We start from the raw sequence: 22,528 nt of genomic DNA, 5'->3' as shown, positions 1-22,528 counted from the left end.
TTTTCATATTTCTTAAGAAGCAAGAAAATAATAACTTAAACTTCAGCCTGGTATCTGTATGCACAGACATCTACTTCAGAAAATAACCCAAGCTTCAGCCTAGTATCTGTATGCATAGACATCTACTTGAGAAAAGGGGAAACGGGTTTGTACTTGTCATTGCTCTTGAGTATTCCCAGTGTCATTGCTTATGGTTAAATAATGGAAGGAATCCAAAGCTATGTGAGTTCTCACAATAGAAATTTCTTTACAAACTTCACAAACCAATTCATGCTGTGATATAATGGGCCCCCTAAACATGATACTCAGAAAAAAACATATGCAAAAGAGGTACACATTTTAGGGTTCTCTTTTGTGGAATGTCTACAGTGCAGATTTGTTGCTGCTTTGGACTGTCAGTGGAAATGGGGATTTAGTGTAAATTTGTCTGTGGAAACTTTCAGGATAGTGAAAATCTTTTATATCTGGGGGGATTGTGGGGATACCACTTTTTATTTAGGAATAACTTTCAAAATATGCAAACACACACACACACATAAAAAAACCCACATACCCAAGTTAATAAATTTGTAGTGGTTGATACCATATACAAAAAGAGAAGATTCAAAATTAAGGGCAATATATCATGTGTATAATAAGGAAAAAACAATTGAGAAGACATATATAAAAGGAAAAGTCATCGAAAAGGACACCAGGAGAAAAAAGAAGTTCATATAATTCTCATCAAGATGACAGATTTGAAAACTTTTAACTTTAATAAGTGTTGACAAAAATGTACATTATTGGGAGTTTCACAATTACTGGGGAAATTATGTATTGATATATGTATATGTATATATATATATTCGTTTTTGGACACAGTTTTTCTTTGTGCTTTTGAACTTGCTCTGTATACCAGGCTACCCTCAGACTCACTGAGATCTTCTTGCTTCTGCCTCCTGAGTGCTGGGATTAAAGGTGTGAGCCACCATTGACTGACCATTGAACAATTTTTAAAAAAGACAGATACTTATGCTGTATGATAAGTAATTCTCTTCTTAATGTAGAGGACTGTCACTTAGCTGTACAGATGTCCATGTGGCATTGCTACTAATAATGAGATATTAGAGGCAACATGATAAAAATAAGAAGGAGAAATTGAATAAATACATAATTCATACACTGGCATGAAATTTGGTCACTTCGTGTTATTTAGAAGTAAAATTTAATGACTTAAAATTACTTTTGAAATATTAATATAATCAAGAATGTTATGAAAGGAAGCAGTGTATAGAACCATTTATCTAAAACTAAAAATTCAAAAACATTATTACAAATTTAGGAATTTATGCTGCTCTTATGAGTTATGTCATCAGTATTCTTGCAAGCACTGCCCTACTGTTACACAATTTCTTTTTCTGAAAGGAAAGGCTTCACTTGTGGAGGTGGCTCAGTCAGTAAGGTGCTTGTCACACCAGCTTAGTACTTGAGATTGGATTCCTAGCACCTATTAAAACCGGGCATAGTGGTACATGTTTGTAACCTCATGCTGGAGGAGAGGCACAGGGATAGACAGTCTTCTCAAGGTTCTACAATCTTACCAAACAGTAACCAAACCTTTATATGGATGAGACTAGAGGGAACATAAGATATTCATAGCAAAACAGGAGGGGAGCACTGAGATCAGTGGAAGTAAACAGAGCAGTGCTATTTTAACATGTGGGCAACTGCAGACATAAGCACTGATGAGACGGAGGATTATTTTTTCTCCAATATCAAGTGTACATGTTCACTTTTACCATTCTTAAATGGTTTTAATGTTAAGATTTGCTATAGACTATATTAGAGATTTGGAAGTATGTGTTCTGTGGATTATGGTTAATTTCTAAAACCATCTAGATAATCACTAGAATATGGAAATAATAACTGCAAATCATCACATATGGTTATGTAATTTGAATATATCTCATATTCTAATTGTATGGAGGATTTCCTTGAGAACCGTTTAAATAACTTGTATGGTAATAGCAGTTAGTAGTGTTATGAACTGTTGCTGGTTTTTATAGATGATCGTCGATAAAATAATTAATTGTATGATTCTGCATTTGTTTGTGTTTACCTCCATGTCTCCAGGCGAAAAGTTGAAATTATGCATACCCATAGTCTCTTCACTCTTCTTGGAGAAAGACTGATGCTGCATACAAACACTGTAACTGTTACCACATACAACACACTTTATGAGGTAAAGAAAAAAACTGTGACAAGAATTCTGAGTATGTATGCTAGAAACCTCTGTGTGTGATGGAGATCACTGCTTAAACCAGTTAACATCCCAGTCACTACAGCTGAGGATGAGTACAGTGCTGGTTAGTTTTTGTCAACTTGATACAAACATATACATAACTGGGAAGGGGGACTCTTAATGGAGAAAGCACATAGATTGTTCTGTGGGAAGTCTCTTGATTAATGACTGATGTGGGCAATGCTGTTCCCTCAGCAGGTAGTCCTGGGCTGTATAAAAAGAAAGGGTGAACATTCCCTGGGTAGCAAGCCAGCAAACAGTGTTTTTCCGTAGCCTCTGCCATGGAAGTTCCTGCTTTGAGCCCCATCCTGACCTCTCTCAGAGATGGAGTGTGACCTGAGAGCTGTAAGCTGAAGCAAACCCTTTCTTCCACAAGTTGCTTTTGATCATGATTTTTTGTCACAACAATAGAAACGCTAATTGAAGACAGATGCTTATAATTTCCTTTTTAAAAACACATCCACATGTCCTCATGTTGTTCTAAGGGCCTTTCTTTGAATATAGGTTTGCTGCTTTGCTTCCTCGTCTTCCCACATAGTCAGTATTCACATATATTGTAAATATTAGTTCTACTCCACATCCGATACTCTCCTCCGTTTCTGATATGCAGTCATTACTCACCTTAAGATAGAGTTGGCATTGAGATGAAGTGTAGGTTAGAACCATTTGTAAAAGTGATGTACTGAATTGTATTAAAATATCATCATTTCCGTATAGAAACCCTCTCTCACCCCTTCTTCCAAAGTGTCTTAGTCAATGTTCTTTTGCTGTAAAGAGACACCATGACCAAAGCAACTCTTAGAAAGTTTTTAATTGGGGTGGCTCACTTACATTTTCAGACGTTCAGTCCATTATCATGGCAGAAAGCATGGTGGCGTGCAGGCATGCAGGCAGATGTGGTGCTGGCTCCATCTTGATCAGAAAGAATCAGGGAGTAGACTATCACACTGGGAGGTATCTTGATCATGGGAGAACACAAAGCTCGTCCCCCACAGTGACACACTTCCTTCAACAAGGCCACACCTAATAGTGCCTGTCCCTTTGGGGGCCATTTTCTTTCAGAACACCACAGACACCATGGCCAAGGAAATTCTCATTTAAAAAAACATTTAATTGAGGTCTTGCTTGCAGTTTCAGAGGGTTGCTCCATTATCGTCATAGCTGGAAGCACGGCTGCATACAGACCAGGTCTGGAACAGTATCTGAGAGCTTTGTAGTCAGAGAGAGGGCGATACTGTGACTGCTCACTCCCGGTGACACATCTCTTCTTCAGCTTTCCAAGCAGTGCTCCAGCTTGTGGGACTAAACATGAAAATACATCAGCTATGGAAGCCATTCTTATCCAATCCTCCCCAGACAGGAACTGCACACCCACTACCTTACAAACACCAGTAACTTGTCAGGGCTGTTCCTGTGTATCCACCTTAGTTCTACTTTCTTCACTTTGTCTTCCGTGATCCTTTCTTGCTTCTGTAGCTTGTTGGCAAACATATGTAAGTGAAGGCTATTTTTTTAATCTTCTTAAGTGTTGGAAATGATCAAAAATAAAGTAATATGTAATATGTAAAATTTATAAGAGATGTAAATTTTAGAGTCCGTGTATAGTTTTATTGGCTTGATGCTGCTTGGTTGTGACACTCCCTGCCGCAGTGTTTGCCCTCCTCTCCTGACTTAGCACCACTGTAGGAATCATGGTGGTGCAGTAACTCAACAGTGATTCACATGACACTTGACTTACCAAATCTTACTTTATTTTTTAAAATTATAGTGTGTACATGTCATTTCTGAATAGGAAAAAAGCATTTTTTTTCTAAACTCACAACTTTAAGAGACAGTGAATTGTGGATTCCTTGTCATGGATGTAGACAGAAAGACCTTGCATCTCTTACATGAGAGTTATAGTTAAACCAAAATACTCATCAACATTATTAAACTCAGAAAAGCAGCTTTTGGAAAATATAAAAGATAGCATATCATCATTATAAAATATTTTTGAGACTTCAAAATAATACAGGGCAAATTACAACTCTCCTTTTCATGTAAACTGTGATCCATATTTGGTTCCATTCCAGGTTTTGCACAGTTCTCAAGTGAGATAGTTTAATTGTGTTCTGTATCCACAGATGAGTTGTCTGGGAATCTAAATATGTGTAAGTGTAGTCATGAATGACTGCAGCATTGTGACTCTATCAAGTATTGTCACAGGAATATCACTCATATCATTTTCTCTAATGTTTACTGGCCTTCCCACTTCTCCAACAGGGAAATGTAGCTCCTCATATGTCTGTTACCTCAGGCAGCATATAGTTATTGATATTTTCATTGCCTATTAAAATAGACATACTGAGACTCACAGATTAAATAATTTGTTCCAGTAACATATGCTCATGAAATAGGCAGGTTACATGTACCAAAGACAGGGAAAAATAGCAAAATTGCCTTCAATAAATTACATGAAAAATGTCTTTTGAATCAAAACCTCGCAACAGTGTCAAACCTGAGCTCTGACAGCTGATGACTAGTATTGGTTTGCTTTATCTGTATCTTCATTTTCTAACTGATTAGTTTGCGTTGGCTTGTGATACTTTTCTGTTTCTTTTTTTTTCAGCATTTACTTATGTGAATTTCTGAGCCTCTGCTTGTTTTATTACTGACAATTGAATAGGAATTTAATCCTTACATGGAAGTAACAGTGCAATATAGCACAATATTTTAAATTTGGAAGTTAATTGTACTCTCCTAGTCTCAGAACTAGAGCATACCACATTCTTGTGCACACTTGCATTTCTGTTGGACTTCCTGAGACGGGCTTAGTGGTAAATACAACATCCTCTTACCAAATGCCTGTGCGTTTTGTTCTTGGGATCCAGGTTTGGTTCTCTGCTAAGTCTTAACTAATCAAAGCCAAGCTGTTACTAATTCTTTTAAATAGAGTGAAGAAAACTCAGTAGGTGTCAATCCTCTGACAGTGTATGAACCAGAGATAATGAAATAAGAATAAAAAAAATTACTGGCCTCAAATATTAGTTAGTCACGATGTATGTCTTTTAAATGATAATCATGATGGATAGAAATAAATTTTGAAGGACTCCGAGTTATTAATGAACTCATTTCAAAGGCCAGAAGCAATGTAAAAAAAATATACAAAAAGTTAAGAAGACAGTGTCTGTTGTTCATCCTTGCTGATCCTAATCAGCAGTATTTGTTTCTTCAGTTAGGCTTTAGTCAGTTCTACCAACAGAACACTCTGAATTGTGAAATGATGTTTGAATGAATTGCTGCTTCTGGACCATCACAATGTGAAGATGGTATCATTTGGGGCTGCTGACATCTATTACAAAATAACTAAACTCAGCCAAGTGGTGGTGGTGCACACCTTTAATCCCAGCACTTAGGAGGCACAGGCAGGTGGATCTCTGTGAGTTCCAGGTCAGCCTGGTCTACTGAACAAGTTCCCCAACAGCCAGAGCTGTTACACAGAAAAACCCTACCTTGAAAAATCAAAACACAAAAACCAAAACCAAACAAACAACTACAACAAAAAAGAAACATTAACAAACAAGCAAACAAAAAACTAAACTCATGATAGAATTAACTGACAGTAATCAGTTAAATGTTATTTAAGTCAGTTTTCTGAATATCCTGTTAGAATAAAAATTATTTTATTTAAAACTTATACTTGAGATGATATGTACATGAAATACTATTAAACTATAAAATCGGGCTTTTTCAGCAAGTATTTTTTTAATTAATTTAGTTCTTTGAAGTTTTCTTTCATGAATGCATATAATTCATTTTGGTTACTCTCTTCTTCCATATTTTCTTCTCTCATCCTCCCTTGACAATATCTACTTTTCCTTATCTGACCTTTTCCAAGATTCATGACTTTTGGTTTTATTTTGTGACCCGTTTTGTTAATGAGGGCCGTCTGTGTGACCTCAGGATTAGGATTTTCATTGGAGTCTGATGGGTCACAGTTCTGGGTACATAACTGAAGGCAGTGACCTTCCATTCTCTGAACCTGTCAATAGATGTCTTAGTTACTTTTCTGTTTCTGTAAAGGACATCGTAAACAAGGTGACTTGTTGAAGAAAGAATTCACTGGGGGCTTGTAGTTTCAGAGAGTGAATCCATGGTCCTCCTGGTAGGGAACATGGTAGTAGGAATTCAGGCATATTTCTCGAGTAGTAGCTGAGAGGGTGTGAATGTCTTGCTTAGGTCTGTGCATATGTACACCATTTATTCTCAGCACTTTTCATGTCAGTGAGGCTCTGTATTCACCACCATTCACTGGAAAGAGAGCTTCTCTGATTGAAGCTGAGAGTATTAATTGCCAATGATATAAACATAATTTAGAGGGCAGTTGAGTGCTATGTCAATGTAGTTAATCAACAGAATTAAATTATCCTCTAGGGCCCATGAACTCCATTGCAATGCACTTTTGAGTAAGTTCAGAGTACCATCTATGAATTTCCTCTTATGGAATGGGCCTCAAATTTCAGTGTGGGTAATAGTCTTCCTAACAGTCCTGATACTGTTGTACAGTGTGCATAGACTCTAGGAAAATGTTCTAGTCAGCATCATATAAATTATGAGGTAGTGAAAAGCAAACAAACAAAAAACAATGACAAAGATACCATGTCTTCAGTGAGCACTGGGAGTTGGTAAGTCACCAACGAAGCTGCCATAGTTATCACTTTAGACTAACGTCTTCCAGTAACAGAATATGAAATAAAATAAAATTTAATGTTTAGCACTGCTCTCAAATCTATGTCTATAAACACCGTGCTTATAAAGGCACTTCTATGCTTAAAATTTAGTCTTTCCTATCCTTTCCAACACAGATGCCATCTGTCACATGTGGCTTCACTGTAAGTGTTAAATGCATGCAGAACTCTTGGGGGCTCCTCCGTCTTATTTTGTGTTAGCTTAGGGTAAGGGCTTACCTTCTGTATATTCCTCTTATAAGTCAGTTGAACCTTTGGGAACCACTTTGAGTCCTTCACTACCATTAAAAGCTTTATACTTATATTCATCTCTCCTGGGTTTATATGCATTATTTCCTTCCCTCATTTAATATCTCATGTAGGATCTAAAGGACAGTTTCCTATGTTTTATTGCTTAATAGAAGTGTTTTTTTGCTTGTCTCCAGAACATTAATTAAGTAAATTGACGCTAGAAATGTAGCTCCACTTAACAACCGTTTTCTATCTCCAAACATTAAGCAATGTGTGGGTACGTAACTTGTTTTTAACTAATACATGCTGAAATCGTTTCCTAAGTATATTTGTATAAGTTGTATAAACCTTTCATATTTGAATGTACTATAGTCATGAAGTACTTTCAACAAGGACCCTATAAACTTTGTAGCAGGTTTATGGATAAGCACTACCATTACTGTCCTCAGTGTCACATGACAAAGCAAAGCTTTAAAAAGGCAACAGGAAAATCAGTGATGCATTTAGTCAAATTTTGTTTCCTGTACAATGTGATTTATTCTCTCTTAGTTGAGAAGGGTTTGAAGATTCTAACACAAAAGAACATGGTCTGCTGCTTTCCCCGAAAGTACACAGTTATTCTGAGTCTCTCTTGTCCTTTGGGATTTGGGGGAAAATTGGTATGGAAACCCTTTTAGATATGTACCAGCTACTGTTCTTTGATATATGCTGTTCAAAGAGATTTTTATCTCATGTATCAGCTCCTTGTAGACATTCACGCTTACACACACTGTTCAGAAAACATTCCAACACTATTTAGTTTAACATTGTTTATTTTCTATTGGGTAATTCTATCCGATATTTGTCACTTAAGTAATAATAGACTAATGTCTAATTTCAAGTCTATACATTTTTCATATATACCTCTCATTTATCTTTGTAAGTTTCCTGTTCTCTCTTTGGTCTAAGTAAAGTGAAAGAAAAATGCTTCCCTTCTGGATGTCATGGTTTTCTTCTCAGAAGCCACCACCCTTGTATACTAACTTACTCTTTCCAGTCTAGCTTTTACCTTAGAGCTCCGCATAACTGGTCTTAAAATTAACATTGATACTTTAGCTACAAATTTTGTATTGCTACTGTGTTCTTCTTTTTTTTAATGGATATTTAGAGTTTGACATGTCTGCTCTAAGTAAAAAATGAAGTCACTGATAGGAAATGCCACCTTTAGTGAAATGCTTCTCTGCTGAAGTATCTGTATATAGACAGAAGGGTAGCTAGATAGAAGCATAGAGACAAGTATGGTTAAAGCCCAGAGTACATGAACGACCACACACATTCTTTATTTATGTGCCTCATGTATTCATTCTCTCACTTACTGATTACTGATATGTGTCAGCTTCTGGTGTAAACTGTGGGAACATAAGCAAGATGTGCAAAATTATTCTTAAAGGTTTTGAGCATCCATTTTAGTCAAAAATAGAAATATAAATTTTAGATTTCTTTTCTGTATGAGGCATAATTTTGCTAACATTTGTTGATTTTTTTATTAACATGACACATAACATTGCACATTTATAATTCAAAACAGGACTGTATTAAAAGTGTATACTGAAAGCCTGTTTTGAACAGAACAAATTTTATATTAGCTAATTATTCTTTCCTTCTATAGATAACAGTGTCTGATTTTTGTCTCTATCCAAAGTAAGTAAAACTTGAGGTACATAGATTTTAGTTTAGGAATATATGTAATTTATTAGCAAGCTCCTTTGGGAGAGATTTCATTTCATTGGAAGTTATTCTAAATGTTTTAAAGATCATTTAGCTACAGTTTGCAGTTTTAAATTTTTTTCTCTAAATGAAGTTCAAATTTTTCATCTTTCAGATCTTGACAGAGCAAGTGTGTACTCAAGTTGTGCATAAACCACACCCTGAGCCAGACTCTACAGTGAAAATTCAGAACCCAAGTGAGCAGATGCCACTCTTTTCTACTCCATGGTGGTTATGTGGTCATGTGCGGGACTAGATCGGAGCGTGTGGTCCTTTCAGTGTGCACATTTTATGGCAGCTGCACTCCACTGCCAGAGCTAAGCATTTAGTTGAAAATTAGTAAATGTGTTATGTCTTAGTTACCTTTTTACATTTTAATTCAGATTTTGTTTATAGTGATTCTTAAGGTGGTGGCAACATTGTTAAAGAACTCAACACCAAGTGCAGAATTGATGGAAGTTCGTAGGCTGTTCTTATCTGACATGATCAAGCTTTTCAGTAACAGCCGTGAAAACAGAAGGTAAACAGTCTGGTTTTATATTTTCTCTGCCCTTGATTTTGAATCATTTTCAAATAAAAAATTCAAATATTTTTAAAAATATTCTTAATCATTTTAAAAGACATCTTTTTACCAATTTTATAGGCCTTTATTTGGTTGACCTAGTATATTTAATTAAATATATGTATGAAAATACAGATCCACAGATTTGTACTTGGAATATGATCAGCTATCCCTGATACTGTCACCAATGTGCCTTTAGTACATTGTGTTGACTTTGCCCACATCCACCTGTGCTTTCCTGTCATGTCACTGATTCTTGTTATGCATTTACAGCTTTCTAGCTCAGGTATGGTATGCGCAGTCAGAGACCATGAGTTTGTGGTCATTTCCTAAGCTTCGAACAATTTTATGTGTCCGTGTGAAACATTGGGCCCAGGTTAGTGTAGTTGGATTGGGTGCCTGATGAGCAAACTGAGTGCATTGCGAGTACTCATGGAGACGAGAGCACTCAGAAACAATAACCAACTCTGACCAGGAGAGTTAGGAAGTAATTTTGATTAATAATTCATATTTTCTAGGAAAGAAGGAAATTGGTGGAAGTTACAGAATACATAGAATAATTTTGTGCTCAGATTATATTTTCTTTATTTTATCTACATTTCAGAGTAGTAAATTGTAATTTTCATATTCTTAATGAGCTCTTTTTCTTACTTAGATGCTTACTGCAGTGTTCAGTGTGGCAGGATTGGATGTTTTCTCTCGGCTATATCAATCCCAAAAGTTCTGAGGAACAGAAGATTACTGAGATGGTCTACAACATCTTCCGGATTCTTTTGTATCATGCAATAAAATATGAATGGGGAGGCTGGAGAGTCTGGGTGGACACACTCTCAATAGCCCATTCCAAGGTAAGGGACGCAGCCTGTGTTGAAGTTTCCGCAATGGAGTAAATGGCTATAAACGCTCATCTGGTGCCACCTGGTGGCCATTCTCAGTTATGGCCCATTCCTTTATCCTAGGTTTGACTTTGTGCTTTTCTGCCCTTTGGTGAGAGCTTGACAGTGATTTCAAGATCATTTAATTCAAACACAAAAACACAAAGACTTAAATTAGAAATTTTGTTTTAATAACACTTAAAAGTTAAAGTGTGTGTGTGTGTGTGTGTGTGTGTGTGTGTGTGTGTGTGTGAGATCCTACTGGAAGTCAGGATGATTTATGAGAGCCGGTTCTCTCCTTCCACTTTCTGGGTTCAGGGATTGTTGGCAAGCATATTTCCCTGATGATCCATCTCACTGTCCTCTTAATTGAGAGTTTTTAATGTATATGTTTGTAGCAGATGTGAGAACCTGAATCTGAATCAGTTTTTTTTAACTAAACCAATCTTACAAGCATAGTTATGAAATAGTAGCTGAAATGTACTTCTATAGATGTTTTTAAAGTAATCAGATTCATTATCAAGTGAATAATAAATACTTGCAAATAATAAATAATAAATGGGACTTGGCTAAGTGGATAAAGTACTTTCTGTACAAGCATGTGGACCTGAATTTGAATTCCCTTCATTCACATAACAGACTAGGCATGGCTGGACAGACTTTACCACCGGTGCTGGCGAGCATGATGGGAAATCCCAAGGGCTCTCTGGCTATCTCTAGGCAAAGTCATGCATTCCTGTTCAGTAAAAAATGCTGTCTCAAAAAATGAGGTGCCGCTAGTGATTGAGGAAGACATCTCAGTGTCAGTGCCTTCTGAATGTACCCACCTTCCACGTATACATTTAGTTTTTTCCATATTAGGCAATGCTGGCCTCAAACTCACAAAGGTCTCTCCATTCATGCCACCTTAGTGTTGAGATTAAAGGTATGCACTTTTAATAATATTTTTAATTATAGTGTTGTAGTCAGTGTTCTATTGCTGTGAAAAAGAGACACCATGACTGAGGTAATGCTTATAAAAGAAAACATTAAACTGGGGCTTGCCTTGCTTGCAGTTTCAGAGGTAAGTCCATTATTGTCATTGCAGGAAGCATTATGGCAGGCAGGCATGGTGCAGGAGAAATAGCTGAGACCTACTTCCTGATCCACAAACAGTAGGTAGGGGGCCTAATATGGACTTTTGGGGTTGCTGGAGAGATGGCTCAGAGATCCTGAGTTCAGTTCCTGGCAACCATGTAATGGCTCACAACCATCTATAATGAGATCTGATGCCTTCTTCTGGCAGGCAAGGATACATGCAGGCAGAACACTATATACATAATAAAGAAATAAATCTTAAAAAAATTTAAAATGGACTTTTGAAACCTCAAAACCCACCCCCCAGTGACACATTTCCTCCAACAAAGCCACACTTACTCCATAAAGTCCACACCTCCTGATTCTTCTTATCCTTCTCAAATAATACCACTTCCTGATGACTAAACATTCAAATATATGGGCCTAGAGAGACCATTACTGTCCTTACTGTTCAAACCACTATATATGTTATCTTCCAATATTTTTTAATTCTAAGATTCTACCTCTCCCTATTAAACTTCGAATAGTACTTGTTTTTGGTAAGGAGAGTACTTCATTTATGCACACATTATATTCTAGTAATTCGAAGTTGTGATTCTTCAACTGTAAGTAGCATCACAGAGGAAATGTGGACATCCAAAATTAGACAACTAATCCAGTTATGTTGCAATTAAGTTTTGTGGTTTAGAAAACTCATAATTTGTCCCTTCCCCCTTTTTTTGAAACAGTGTTTCTCTGTAGCTTTTTATTTTATTTTTAGATTTATTTAATGTGTATGAATATTTTCCACACATATGTCTGGGGACCACATGGGTTTCTGGTACTTGATGTCAGGAAGAGGGCATCAGATCCCTTGGAACTGGGGTTATGGACATTTGTAAGCTGTCATGTGAGTGCTGAGAATCAGACCTGGAACCTCTGCAAAATCATAAGTGCTTTTAACCACTGAGCATCTCTTTAGCTCTCTCCATAGCTTTGGAGCCTGTCCTGGAATTAGCTCTTGGAGACCAGGCTAGCCTTGAACTCACAGAGATCTGCCCACCTCTGCCTCCTGAGAGCTAGGATTAAAGGCATACATCACCACATCCTGGCTGCATATAGTTATTTTTAATAGGAATTAGAAAAATGATTCTAGAGACCAGATAATATATGTTTGGGGGTTTCTGCCTCTGATGAAACTGCTCAACTCATCTGTTTATTGTGAAAACAGACAAAGAAAACAAGAACATCAGTTAACATGGTTGTATTATAATAAAATTTTACTAATCAAAATAGATGACAAACTAATGTGGCCTTTGAGGAACAGGTTGCCATTTCCCATGATCGGGGAGTTTCTTTTGTAGGAAATGGGTTTTATACCAAAAAAATAAGGTCAACCAAAACCCCTGTTAATCCACAGGTTAATATAAATTAATTTTGTGTGCCTATAAGGAAAAAAAATTTTTTTTTGGTTTTTCGAGACAGGGTTTCTCTGTAGCTTTGCTGCCTGTCTTGGAACTAGCTCTTGTAGTCCAGACTGGCCTCCAACTCCCAGAGACCCACCTGTCTCTGCCTCCCGAGTGCTGGGATTAAAGGCATGTGCCACCACCGCCTGGCTTAAGGAAAGATTTTTAACATTAGAAGAGTTCATAATACCTAGTGTAGTCCTATATTTTGCACATGCACACCTTGAATTTGTCATTGCTTTAATAAGTTTTAATGTAACGAAGAAAAAGGCATTGCAATTCATGCACAGCGTATCCTGATATTTCTAATCTAGTTACTTCTATATATAAGATTGATGTAGTACCTTATAAATGTCTGTTTATAGGCTCATATGAGCAACTTTCAGTCATGGTTGTGATGGGTGAAAATATTACAGTAGCCATGTGAAAGCTGGCATAGGAATAGAAGTTGTCATATTGGATATTATCTCTGCCAAGTCATTAAGCCTAATCAGTGTCCATAAGTTAGATTATCATATGATGTTGGTTAACATTGAATACTTAACCTGTGCAAAGGCACGTTAGTATTGCAGATACCTATGTAATTAGAAACATGTCAGGTAATAATGTATTGTTGTATTTTATAATGTTTCCAATTACATGATAAATCCAATTATTTAATAAAACTAAATCTTAAAATACTTTTACCATTTTTGTTATTATTACTGAATTTTGTTGGTCTTATTTCTATCTTTCTCTTGTAATATACATGACACCTCAGTTTTCTCTTTACTTATTTCCTAGGTTACTTATGAAGCACACAAAGAATACCTGGCCAAAATGTATGAGGAGTATCAACGACAAGAGGAGGAGAACATTAAGAAGGGAAAGAAAGGAAATGTGAGCACCATCTCTGGTCTTTCATCACAGACAACAGGAGCAAAAGGAGGAATGGAAATCCGCGAGATAGAAGACCTTTCCCAAAGCCAGAGCCCAGAGAGTGAGACAGACTACCCAGTTAGCACAGATACACGAGACTTGCTCATGTCAACCAAAGTATCAGATGATATTCTTGGAAGTTCAGACAGACCTGGTAGTGGAGTGCACGTGGAAGTGCATGATCTTCTGGTTGATATAAAAGCAGAGAAAGTAGAAGCGACAGAAGTAAAGCTTGATGATATGGATTTATCACCAGAGACGTTGGTGGGTGGAGAGAATGGTGCCCTCGTGGAAGTGGAGTCCTTGTTGGATAATGTGTACAGTGCTGCTGTTGAGAAACTCCAGAACAATGTGCATGGAAGTGTTGGTATCATTAAAAAAAATGAAGAGAAGGACAATGGTCCATTGATCACACTAGCAGATGAGAAAGAGGACCTTTCTAACAGTAGCACATCCTTCCTCTTTGATAAAATACCCAAACAGGAAGAGAAACTACTTCCAGAACTTTCTAGCAATCATATCATCCCAAATATTCAAGACACCCAAGTACATCTTGGTGTCAGTGATGATCTTGGATTGCTTGCTCACATGACTGCAAATGTAGACTTAACTTGCACATCAAGCATAATAGAAGAGAAAGACTTCAGAATTCATACGACTTCAGATGGAGTGAGCAGTGTCTCTGAAAGAGACTTAGCTTCATCAGTAAAGGGGTTGGACTATGCTGAAATGACTGCCACGACTCTGGAAACAGAGTCTTCCAACAGCAAAATTGTACCTAATATTGATGCAGGGAGTATAATTTCAGACACTGAGCGATCTGATGATGGCAAGGAATCAGGAAAGGAAATCCGAAAAATCCAGACTACTACAACAACACAAGTAAGCCGCCCCATGTGAATAGCAGAAGTAAACATAATGTCAGATGGGCTTTGAGTTGTTCGCTAAAGTGGTTTCCTAGAGTGACACTACCCTTAAATCCATGTAATGTGTAACTTACAGAACTGAATACTGTGGCATGTACATATGAAGTTCAAATGATATGACTTATACTCCCAGTTCTGCCTTGTATCTCTAATTTTGCTCAACCTCTTTGGGGCTCAGATTCTTCTGTCATATAAGACATTGTAGTAGATTAAAATATGACCATTAAGGTCTTCTGCTAATTTTTACAGTTTATAACTACATTTCCACCTTTGTACTTGAGATCTTCATTCTAACCTTGTGCTCAAGGCAAGCCCTGTTCTGGGGAGTGTAGAAAAGGGGACTTGCAGCCAGCTTGTACAGATGCATGAACAGTAGGGGAAGGGGCTGTTATCTGTTCATGCCTACTGTGCTCCAGACACTGGTAGATGTTTGCCGATTCAGTCCTTACAACAGCCTGTTAGGTAGGTAATATAGCCAAGAAAATCTGGGATTATTAGCAATGAGAACTTTCTTTATGGAATAGATAAAATTTGTTATTTTTTTAAATAAGCTGCTTGGGCCTTGTGGTTAGCAAATGTTAGTGCTGTGGTTTTGGACAGTCTGCAGTAAAGTGTCTTCTGAGACAAACTTGAATTGTTACTACTTACGTTTTGGAATAAACTGATACTATATGGTTAAAAGTTGATGAGATTATAATGACACTCAAAGATTTCAGTTTTGTTGGCTCTCTGGACTTTCTGTCTTTTGATTTCATTGAAGGTAAGTTTATGTTCCCATTCCACCTGTATTGGAAAGAATAAACCATGTTTCACTATTGTCTTAGTACTTCAGTAAGAATATGATGATATATTGTGTATGTGGGAAAGGTGTGTTTATTTTTTGTTTGTTAATTTCTATTTTGTAACAGTTGTACTAAAGTGTTAATTGGCAGGGAGAGAGAATATTGAATAAGGTAAGATTTCAAATAAAAGAAAAACAGATCATTGCTTACTGGGCATAATAACCACTAGGCTTGTCCGTTTTTCATTGAGAATTCACACACATTTTCTGCAGTATCAAAGCAGACTTTCTAATAGCAGACTTCAGATGAATCGAAAGAATTTCTGTGCAGGTGTTTGAAATGCCCTCACCACTAAATTCACATGTACTCTCCTATTCACTATTGCACACACTGGTTTTTGAATCTCACATCTCTCTTGTGCTCTACAAAAGTTTACCCTCTCTTTGTTTAGGCTGTTCAGGGCCGGTCTGTTACCCAACAAGACCGAGATCTCAGAGTTGATTTAGGATTTCGAGGAATGCCAATGACCGAGGAACAGCGGCGCCAATTCAGCCCTGGCCCCCGGACTACCATGTTCCGGATCCCGGAGTTTAAGTGGTCTCCAATGCACCAGCGGCTTCTCACTGACTTGTTGTTTGCGTTAGAGACAGATGTGCATGTTTGGAGAAGGTACAACTCTTTTCTATATTTTTACCTTCAGTTGAGAAAATGAAAATTATTTTTATTTTACTTATGTGTGTGTTTGTATGTGTTTGCTGTGTATCTATGTCTGTGTGCGATGTCCATGGCCTACTGAGGTCAAAGGAGGGTGTTGATCTAGAACTGTAGTTATAGATGGTTGTAAGCCAGCATGGGGGTGCTGAGAATTGAACCCAGAACAAGTGCACTTAACCACAGAGCCAACTTCCCAGCCCAAGATAATAAATATCTTATTAAATGATTTAGCAATTAAACAATATTCAAAAATTAAATTTGTTTTAAAATTAAATAAGTTTGATAGACAAATATTTATATAAAGTATACTTTTTATAATGTTTGGAGCATTTACCTCTAGATATGTAACAATTTAGCTTTAGACAGAATTGTAAACAGAATTTTAAAATTTGGCTCGTTCTACACAAAAAAAGAATTAAAGACCAGCTTTGGTTTATACTTCTGTAATTACACTTTTTCTTGTTAAACTCAATACTGTGAGCTCTGTTATCATTTAGTAACAGCAATACGATAACGCTTAGTACTAGAATAAAATCTTAAAGTAACCTGTAACATGTATATCATTAGAATCTATATGAATAGGCAGTTAGTGGATGTTGTTTTGAATCTATCTGAATTAAATATCTGCTTTTTATAAAAAGTTTCAATTCAGGTTTTTAATAACAGATTCGCATTTCTCAATCAGGGTGTATGTCATTCACATGTGCAAGCATGTAAATTTTGGAAGTTGATGTCTGTAAGCAGCAAAACACCTCATCTTCAGCAGAGATTTGGTCCACTTTATCATGTCCTCAGACTGAAACTGGCATCTGTACCTCTCTTGGTTTTCCTTTAGGATTAAGGTGGCTACTTAAGGTTTTGTCTGTTAAAAGGCAGACTCTCCTTCGTTTCTCCATTTTCTCATTCTTTTCCTTCTCCCTATGCTATTTTTCTTTCTTTTCATAAACATTTTTTTCTATTGAATGAAGCCCCTTAAGAATTTTTTTTAGTATTGTTATCAGGGTTGTACATTCATTTGGAAAACACCCCTAAAAAGAAAATGGGATTGGTGGATCAATTCTGACTAACAAGTCAGTACCTGGGGAGGCTAACTAATCTGTGGAACAAAACCTGGGCTGTTATTGTGGGGAACATGACGTAATGTTGGGAAGTTGTCACTGTATCTGCCAAGGGAGTTTCTGTGTTCATAAGCTAGCCCTAGACACATGCTAATGTTGTCACGTGCTATGAACCTCGAGATGAAAGGCCTGACAGCACATGGAGGTCGATACGTGAGCTAAACAGTGTGATCCGCCTGGTTTTCCTTCCAACAAACTGGGTGTCTTTGCTTTTGTATTGATGCTCATGAAAGTTTCCAAACATAAGTATATACAAATTTTTTCAAAGATTCTTTTTAGGGTAGAGGAGAATATCTAATTGCAATAAAACAGTGTTTCTTTGGCACCTTCATTGCATGTTTATGTGGAAAATCCTGCTGCTGGCTTCTTCTGTGACCTTCCTTTTCATTTGCAATAATTCCTGATGCTACACTTCCCATGTTTCCTCATGGCAGTAAGGACAGCTGGGCTCAGAACCACAGCTGGAACTTTCGCTCTGAAGGCTCTCAACTAGTTTGCTTCCTAACACAGGATCAGCAGATACAACCAAACTAGTTAAATTCATGGGGCTACTCAGATGTCTTAGAAGCTACTTAGTAATTAGAAATGCGAAATCGGGGATTATTATCCCAGGCTACCTGTGTGGTGAGTTTAGGTTTTGGAGTACTGATATCCGTTCTTAAACAAACCAAGAAAGAACAACAAGAATATTATATTTCTTTAATGTATATGGACACAACTGTGCAGAAATATTTTTGGTAAAATATCTGAATTACAAGTTGTTATTGTTCTAATAATTAAGTTTTAAATTTGTCTACCACGTCTATATTTTGTAACTGTTTTCACTTAAAAATTTTCATTCTATTCAGAATACTTTAGATATTTTATTCTAAGTATCTAAATCTCTTACATTTACTTAAAGAAAATAATTGGTTTTTCTCTGTTTCAGCCATTCTACAAAGTCTGTAATGGATTTTGTCAACAGCAATGAAAACATTATTTTTGTACATAATACAATTCACCTCATTTCCCAAATGGTAGACAACATCATCATTGCCTGTGGAGGAATTTTACCTTTGCTCTCTGCAGCTACATCACCAACTGTAAGTTCTTTATCGCCACCTAGTGGTTATGTTTTGTAATGACACGAATTGAAGATTCCAGAAATTTCAGACACAGGAAAAAGGCAGATTTTAAATAGTAACTACAGGAACTCTTAAACCATTTATTAGATTTATATTCCAGTCTCTTTTATTTGACAGTGTTTGAGTTTTCCTGAGAATATTTATTAGAAATCACTCCATTGTTGTTGGTGAAATCTTTTAAGAACTACAATTATAAACATTTTTCAAACTTTTATATGCTGTGTATCTCTTTAAATCTTTGTAGTAAGCTGTTAAAATCTATTTGTAGTATAATATGACTTTATTTGCCATTAAAAATACTATTTTTTATAAAACATTGAAAAATACTAATATAATTGTTTTGGAAAATATTTAATGTTGATCATGTATGTCTTTTAAAAATGCGACAGACCAGTATTAAGTTATGTGTAATTTTTATCTTATATATATCTTTAGTTATGAGCTAGTATGTCTGTAGCTGAGAGGCAGTATTCCTTTCTAGCATATGTGAGTATTTGGTTTGATTCCCAGAGTCAAATCTTTTTTTAAAGATATCTTTGATTTCTGTCAAAATGACTCCATTTAAGTGTAACTTGATTAGATGGGAAAGAATATAGAATTTCACTTGCCATGTGGCCCATCTTGCTGCTTCTCATAAGAAACTCTTTTGTAAACCCTCGAACACACCTTTGCCACAGAATACCGTGATTTATTAACACATATGTTGCTTACTGAGGAATGCTTCCAAACTGATCCGGACTTTATTTTGTCAGTAACATTATTTTCCTATATGGTTCTTTTTCTCATTCTGTCCACTAGAATAGCATAGAAATTAAAATATTAACTGCAACAGACTGTAACCTCTCATACCTCCCCCTGGCACACATATATGTGTTCCTGATGAATTCAACCAGCAAGTTACAGGCAAGCAGGCTAATTTGGGAGCAGTGCAAAAGGACATGTGAGTGGTGGTATACACCTTTAATTCCAGCACTCAGTAGGCAGAGGCAGGCTGATCTCTGTGAGTTTGAAGGCAGCCTGGTCTACAAGAGCTAGTTCCAGGGCAGACTCCAAAGCTACAGAGAAACCCTGTCTTGAAAAAAACAAAACAAAACAAAAAGAAAGATAGCTAGGTAAAAGTACTAAATTTTAAAATTTATAGGTAGGCTTTTAAAAATACTTTATGCTAAAAATGTATAAGTATCTAGTATATGTGATATAAAATTTGTATACAGTTATGATGAGAAAATGAAAAATCTTATGTTAATGAGCTTTTGGAACAAGGAATTACATAATGATATGTATGTTTGAAAACCACCACTCCCCGGCTCATCTAGTTATCTTGTTGCTTATTATAATAAATTGAATTGTTTAAAATAAAAAAATATATTTTAACAACCAAAAAAAAAAAGGATTTTGAGGACCATCTATTAAGTATATCTGATTTTATACAAACTTCCTTTGTGCTTACTTCTCTAGAAAAGCATGTATGGTAGACTACAGCTTGTTTTTGTAATTGAATTACATTTGTGCTGAACTTGACGGCAAACATTGTTTTGAGCAAATGGAATAATTAAATCATCGATAAGGTGGGGGAAAAAAAGACATATAAGCAATGGAGTCTTGTGGAATTACTTAGTAATCAAACCAAGGAAATGACCCGGGAATAACATTACAAAGAGTTAGTGATATGTGAAGAAGGCTGGTGCCTAGCATTTATCTGTCATCTCTTCTGTCCCATCTCAACTTTCCTCTAGTGATGTAAACCAAATTCTGGTAAACTGCATTCTTATGTCAAGACAGGAAGGGTGCTTCTTTTTCTATACTTCAAAGACTAAATACAATGCTTTCTGTGTGGAAGCATATAAATTTTCATTCAGAAAATTTTAGAGACTGTATTTACTTTAATATAAACATAGAATGTTTTTATACTTTATGCAAAACAGAAATGATCATTCTATAAAATAACAGTAATAATAAGCTATTAAAATTTGCAGAGGTTTGAAATATACACATTTATACTAAGAATCTTCAAATTTTTAATGTCATATTTCTATTAATAAAGTAGTAGATAAATGCAGTATAGCTGGTTTAACACTATAAATGTTTTATAAATACTTTGTAAAATAAAAATATTTCAATTATAACACATATTTTCATATAAATTTTAAATATATGTATATATAACTCTTTAAAAATAAACATCTTTATTTGTTCTCATACTTTCTGTATAATGTGTAAATGTGAAGGATATTATTTTCTTTTAGTGTTACTGGATTGTTTAGTGTTCTTGCTATGTAGTGGGAAAAAGAGGAGGAGCATGAATAAAGAATGAAACATGCACTGGAAGTATGGGCTTTTCAGCTCAAAACTACCAAGTACAAAACCTCAAGTGTTCTGGAACAGGTGAGAGGGAGGAGACTAGGTTGCTCTGATTTACCAAAGGCGCTGTCATATAAGAACGTCAGCTTGAGATGCATGGAGCAGAAACACTCGACACTGCTGTCTTCCTGTCCTTGGAAGTTTAATGATGCATGTATCTTTTTCAGATTTTCATGTCCGGGAAGCTTTCCATTTGTTAATACCTGGGAGTAGTGATCACTTTGACAGTAGTAGCTGCAAGCTTTGTCTCTGTGGAGCTAGATAGTAAATACTTTAGGTCATTTAGCCATCTGCTGTTGGGAGAACAGGAGTAGAACAGGTTTATCATGAGCTGTATGGTATGAGACGCTGATATTGCATATGCTGTACATAAAATAAGAATAGCACAGGGATGTGTAAAAAACCTTGTTATTATAGAACAGTCAAAAGTTAGGTAAATTCATTCTTTATAAAATAAGAGTTTGAATTTGGCTCAATGACTACTAAGTATGATAAACCATATTTTAACAAATACAGTTATTTCTTAGAAGATACACATCTTATTTTTGCTAACTTTGTCATCAGAATCTTTAATATACAACTATATTAAACTTTAAAAGATAACTAGAAGGAGAATGCAAAGTATTTTTGTAATACCCTATTTAAAAAATAACCTGAAACTTAAACCCAGAAGTGAGCATTTGCCATTTCTCAAGATAAGTGCTGTACTCCGTTGATGGGCTGCTGGGGGGGGGGGGGAGCAGATTTTTTTTTTTCAGTGAGACTCAGATACAAATTTTTGTGAAGTTTGGATTAAATAAAGATGTGTGAACCCCAGTATGAGATTGATCTTTGTTTCAGTATTGCTCTATCATTTAATGGGCATGGTCTCGACTTTGGTTTCATTGGCTAACGAATCAAATTTGGTAATAGATGCGGCATATAAGAGGTGGGGAAGCCTCTCAGAACTTTCTTGAATTCCTTCAGGAACTCCCTTCTTTACATGTTTGTCTGGTCAAATAATCATCCAGTTTATTTTAAAAGCCTTTCATTTGTAATGTTTGAGATAATAGAGTTATTATAGATAATCTATTTTGATACCAAAATATTCAACCAAAACCATTTTTTATTTGTTTGCTATTTATAGGGGACTGGCCATTTGAAGTGGTCTGTCTCCTCCCTGAAACCATAAATGAACACAATAGACTGTGTGTTGTAGGAAAAAGCATTTCTGAGTTGTTCTTACAGTGTCATTGTTCTGGAAGAGGTCTTACCTGTAAAGGAGATGGTTTAATGTACGCGTTAAGAAGGCTAGAAATGCATATGGCTTGTATTATAGTAGACAATCTAAAAAAAGCAGTATGATATTGGGGTTTTGGATACCTATGTTATTTAAAACTGTATGTTACAGTAAATAGCTCACAAAATATTTTAAATAGAAATAAACCAGTAGTTTTTAAAAAATTAAGACCCTTGGCCCAGTATGATGCTGCATGCCTTCATTTTCAGCACAGGGAAAGCAAAAGCAGATGTCAGAGTTATTTGTGAGTTTGAGGCCACTCTGGTCTACATAGTAAATTCCAGGATACCACGGGTACATAGTGAGACTCTGTCTGTAAATAAACAACAAACAAATAAAATTGAACCACTTACTATGCAGTT

The 22,528-nt window shown here is 36.0% G+C and overlaps 1 protein-coding gene across 3 annotated transcripts in view; it reads left to right on the top strand.

Moving 5' to 3' along the window:
* Nbea (neurobeachin) overlaps positions 1-22,528 on the top strand; it is a 492,297-nt gene that overhangs the window by 120,512 nt on the left and 349,257 nt on the right. For all 3 annotated transcript variants that reach the window (XM_075950839.1, XM_075950838.1, XM_075950840.1), the window contains exons 18-24: positions 2,113-2,221; positions 9,101-9,182; positions 9,382-9,505; positions 10,203-10,395; positions 13,728-14,744; positions 16,022-16,239; positions 18,331-18,484. In XM_075950839.1, coding sequence (XP_075806954.1) covers positions 2,113-2,221; positions 9,101-9,182; positions 9,382-9,505; positions 10,203-10,395; positions 13,728-14,744; positions 16,022-16,239; positions 18,331-18,484 — 1,897 coding nt within the window. The remainder of the gene's footprint in view (positions 1-2,112; positions 2,222-9,100; positions 9,183-9,381; positions 9,506-10,202; positions 10,396-13,727; positions 14,745-16,021; positions 16,240-18,330; positions 18,485-22,528) is intronic.

Source organism: Microtus pennsylvanicus, chromosome 16 (assembly GCF_037038515.1).
Source record: "Microtus pennsylvanicus isolate mMicPen1 chromosome 16, mMicPen1.hap1, whole genome shotgun sequence".
In the NCBI taxonomy this organism is placed as follows: domain Eukaryota; kingdom Metazoa; phylum Chordata; class Mammalia; order Rodentia; family Cricetidae; genus Microtus; species Microtus pennsylvanicus.
This window is presented reverse-complemented; position numbering and strand designations above follow the sequence as displayed.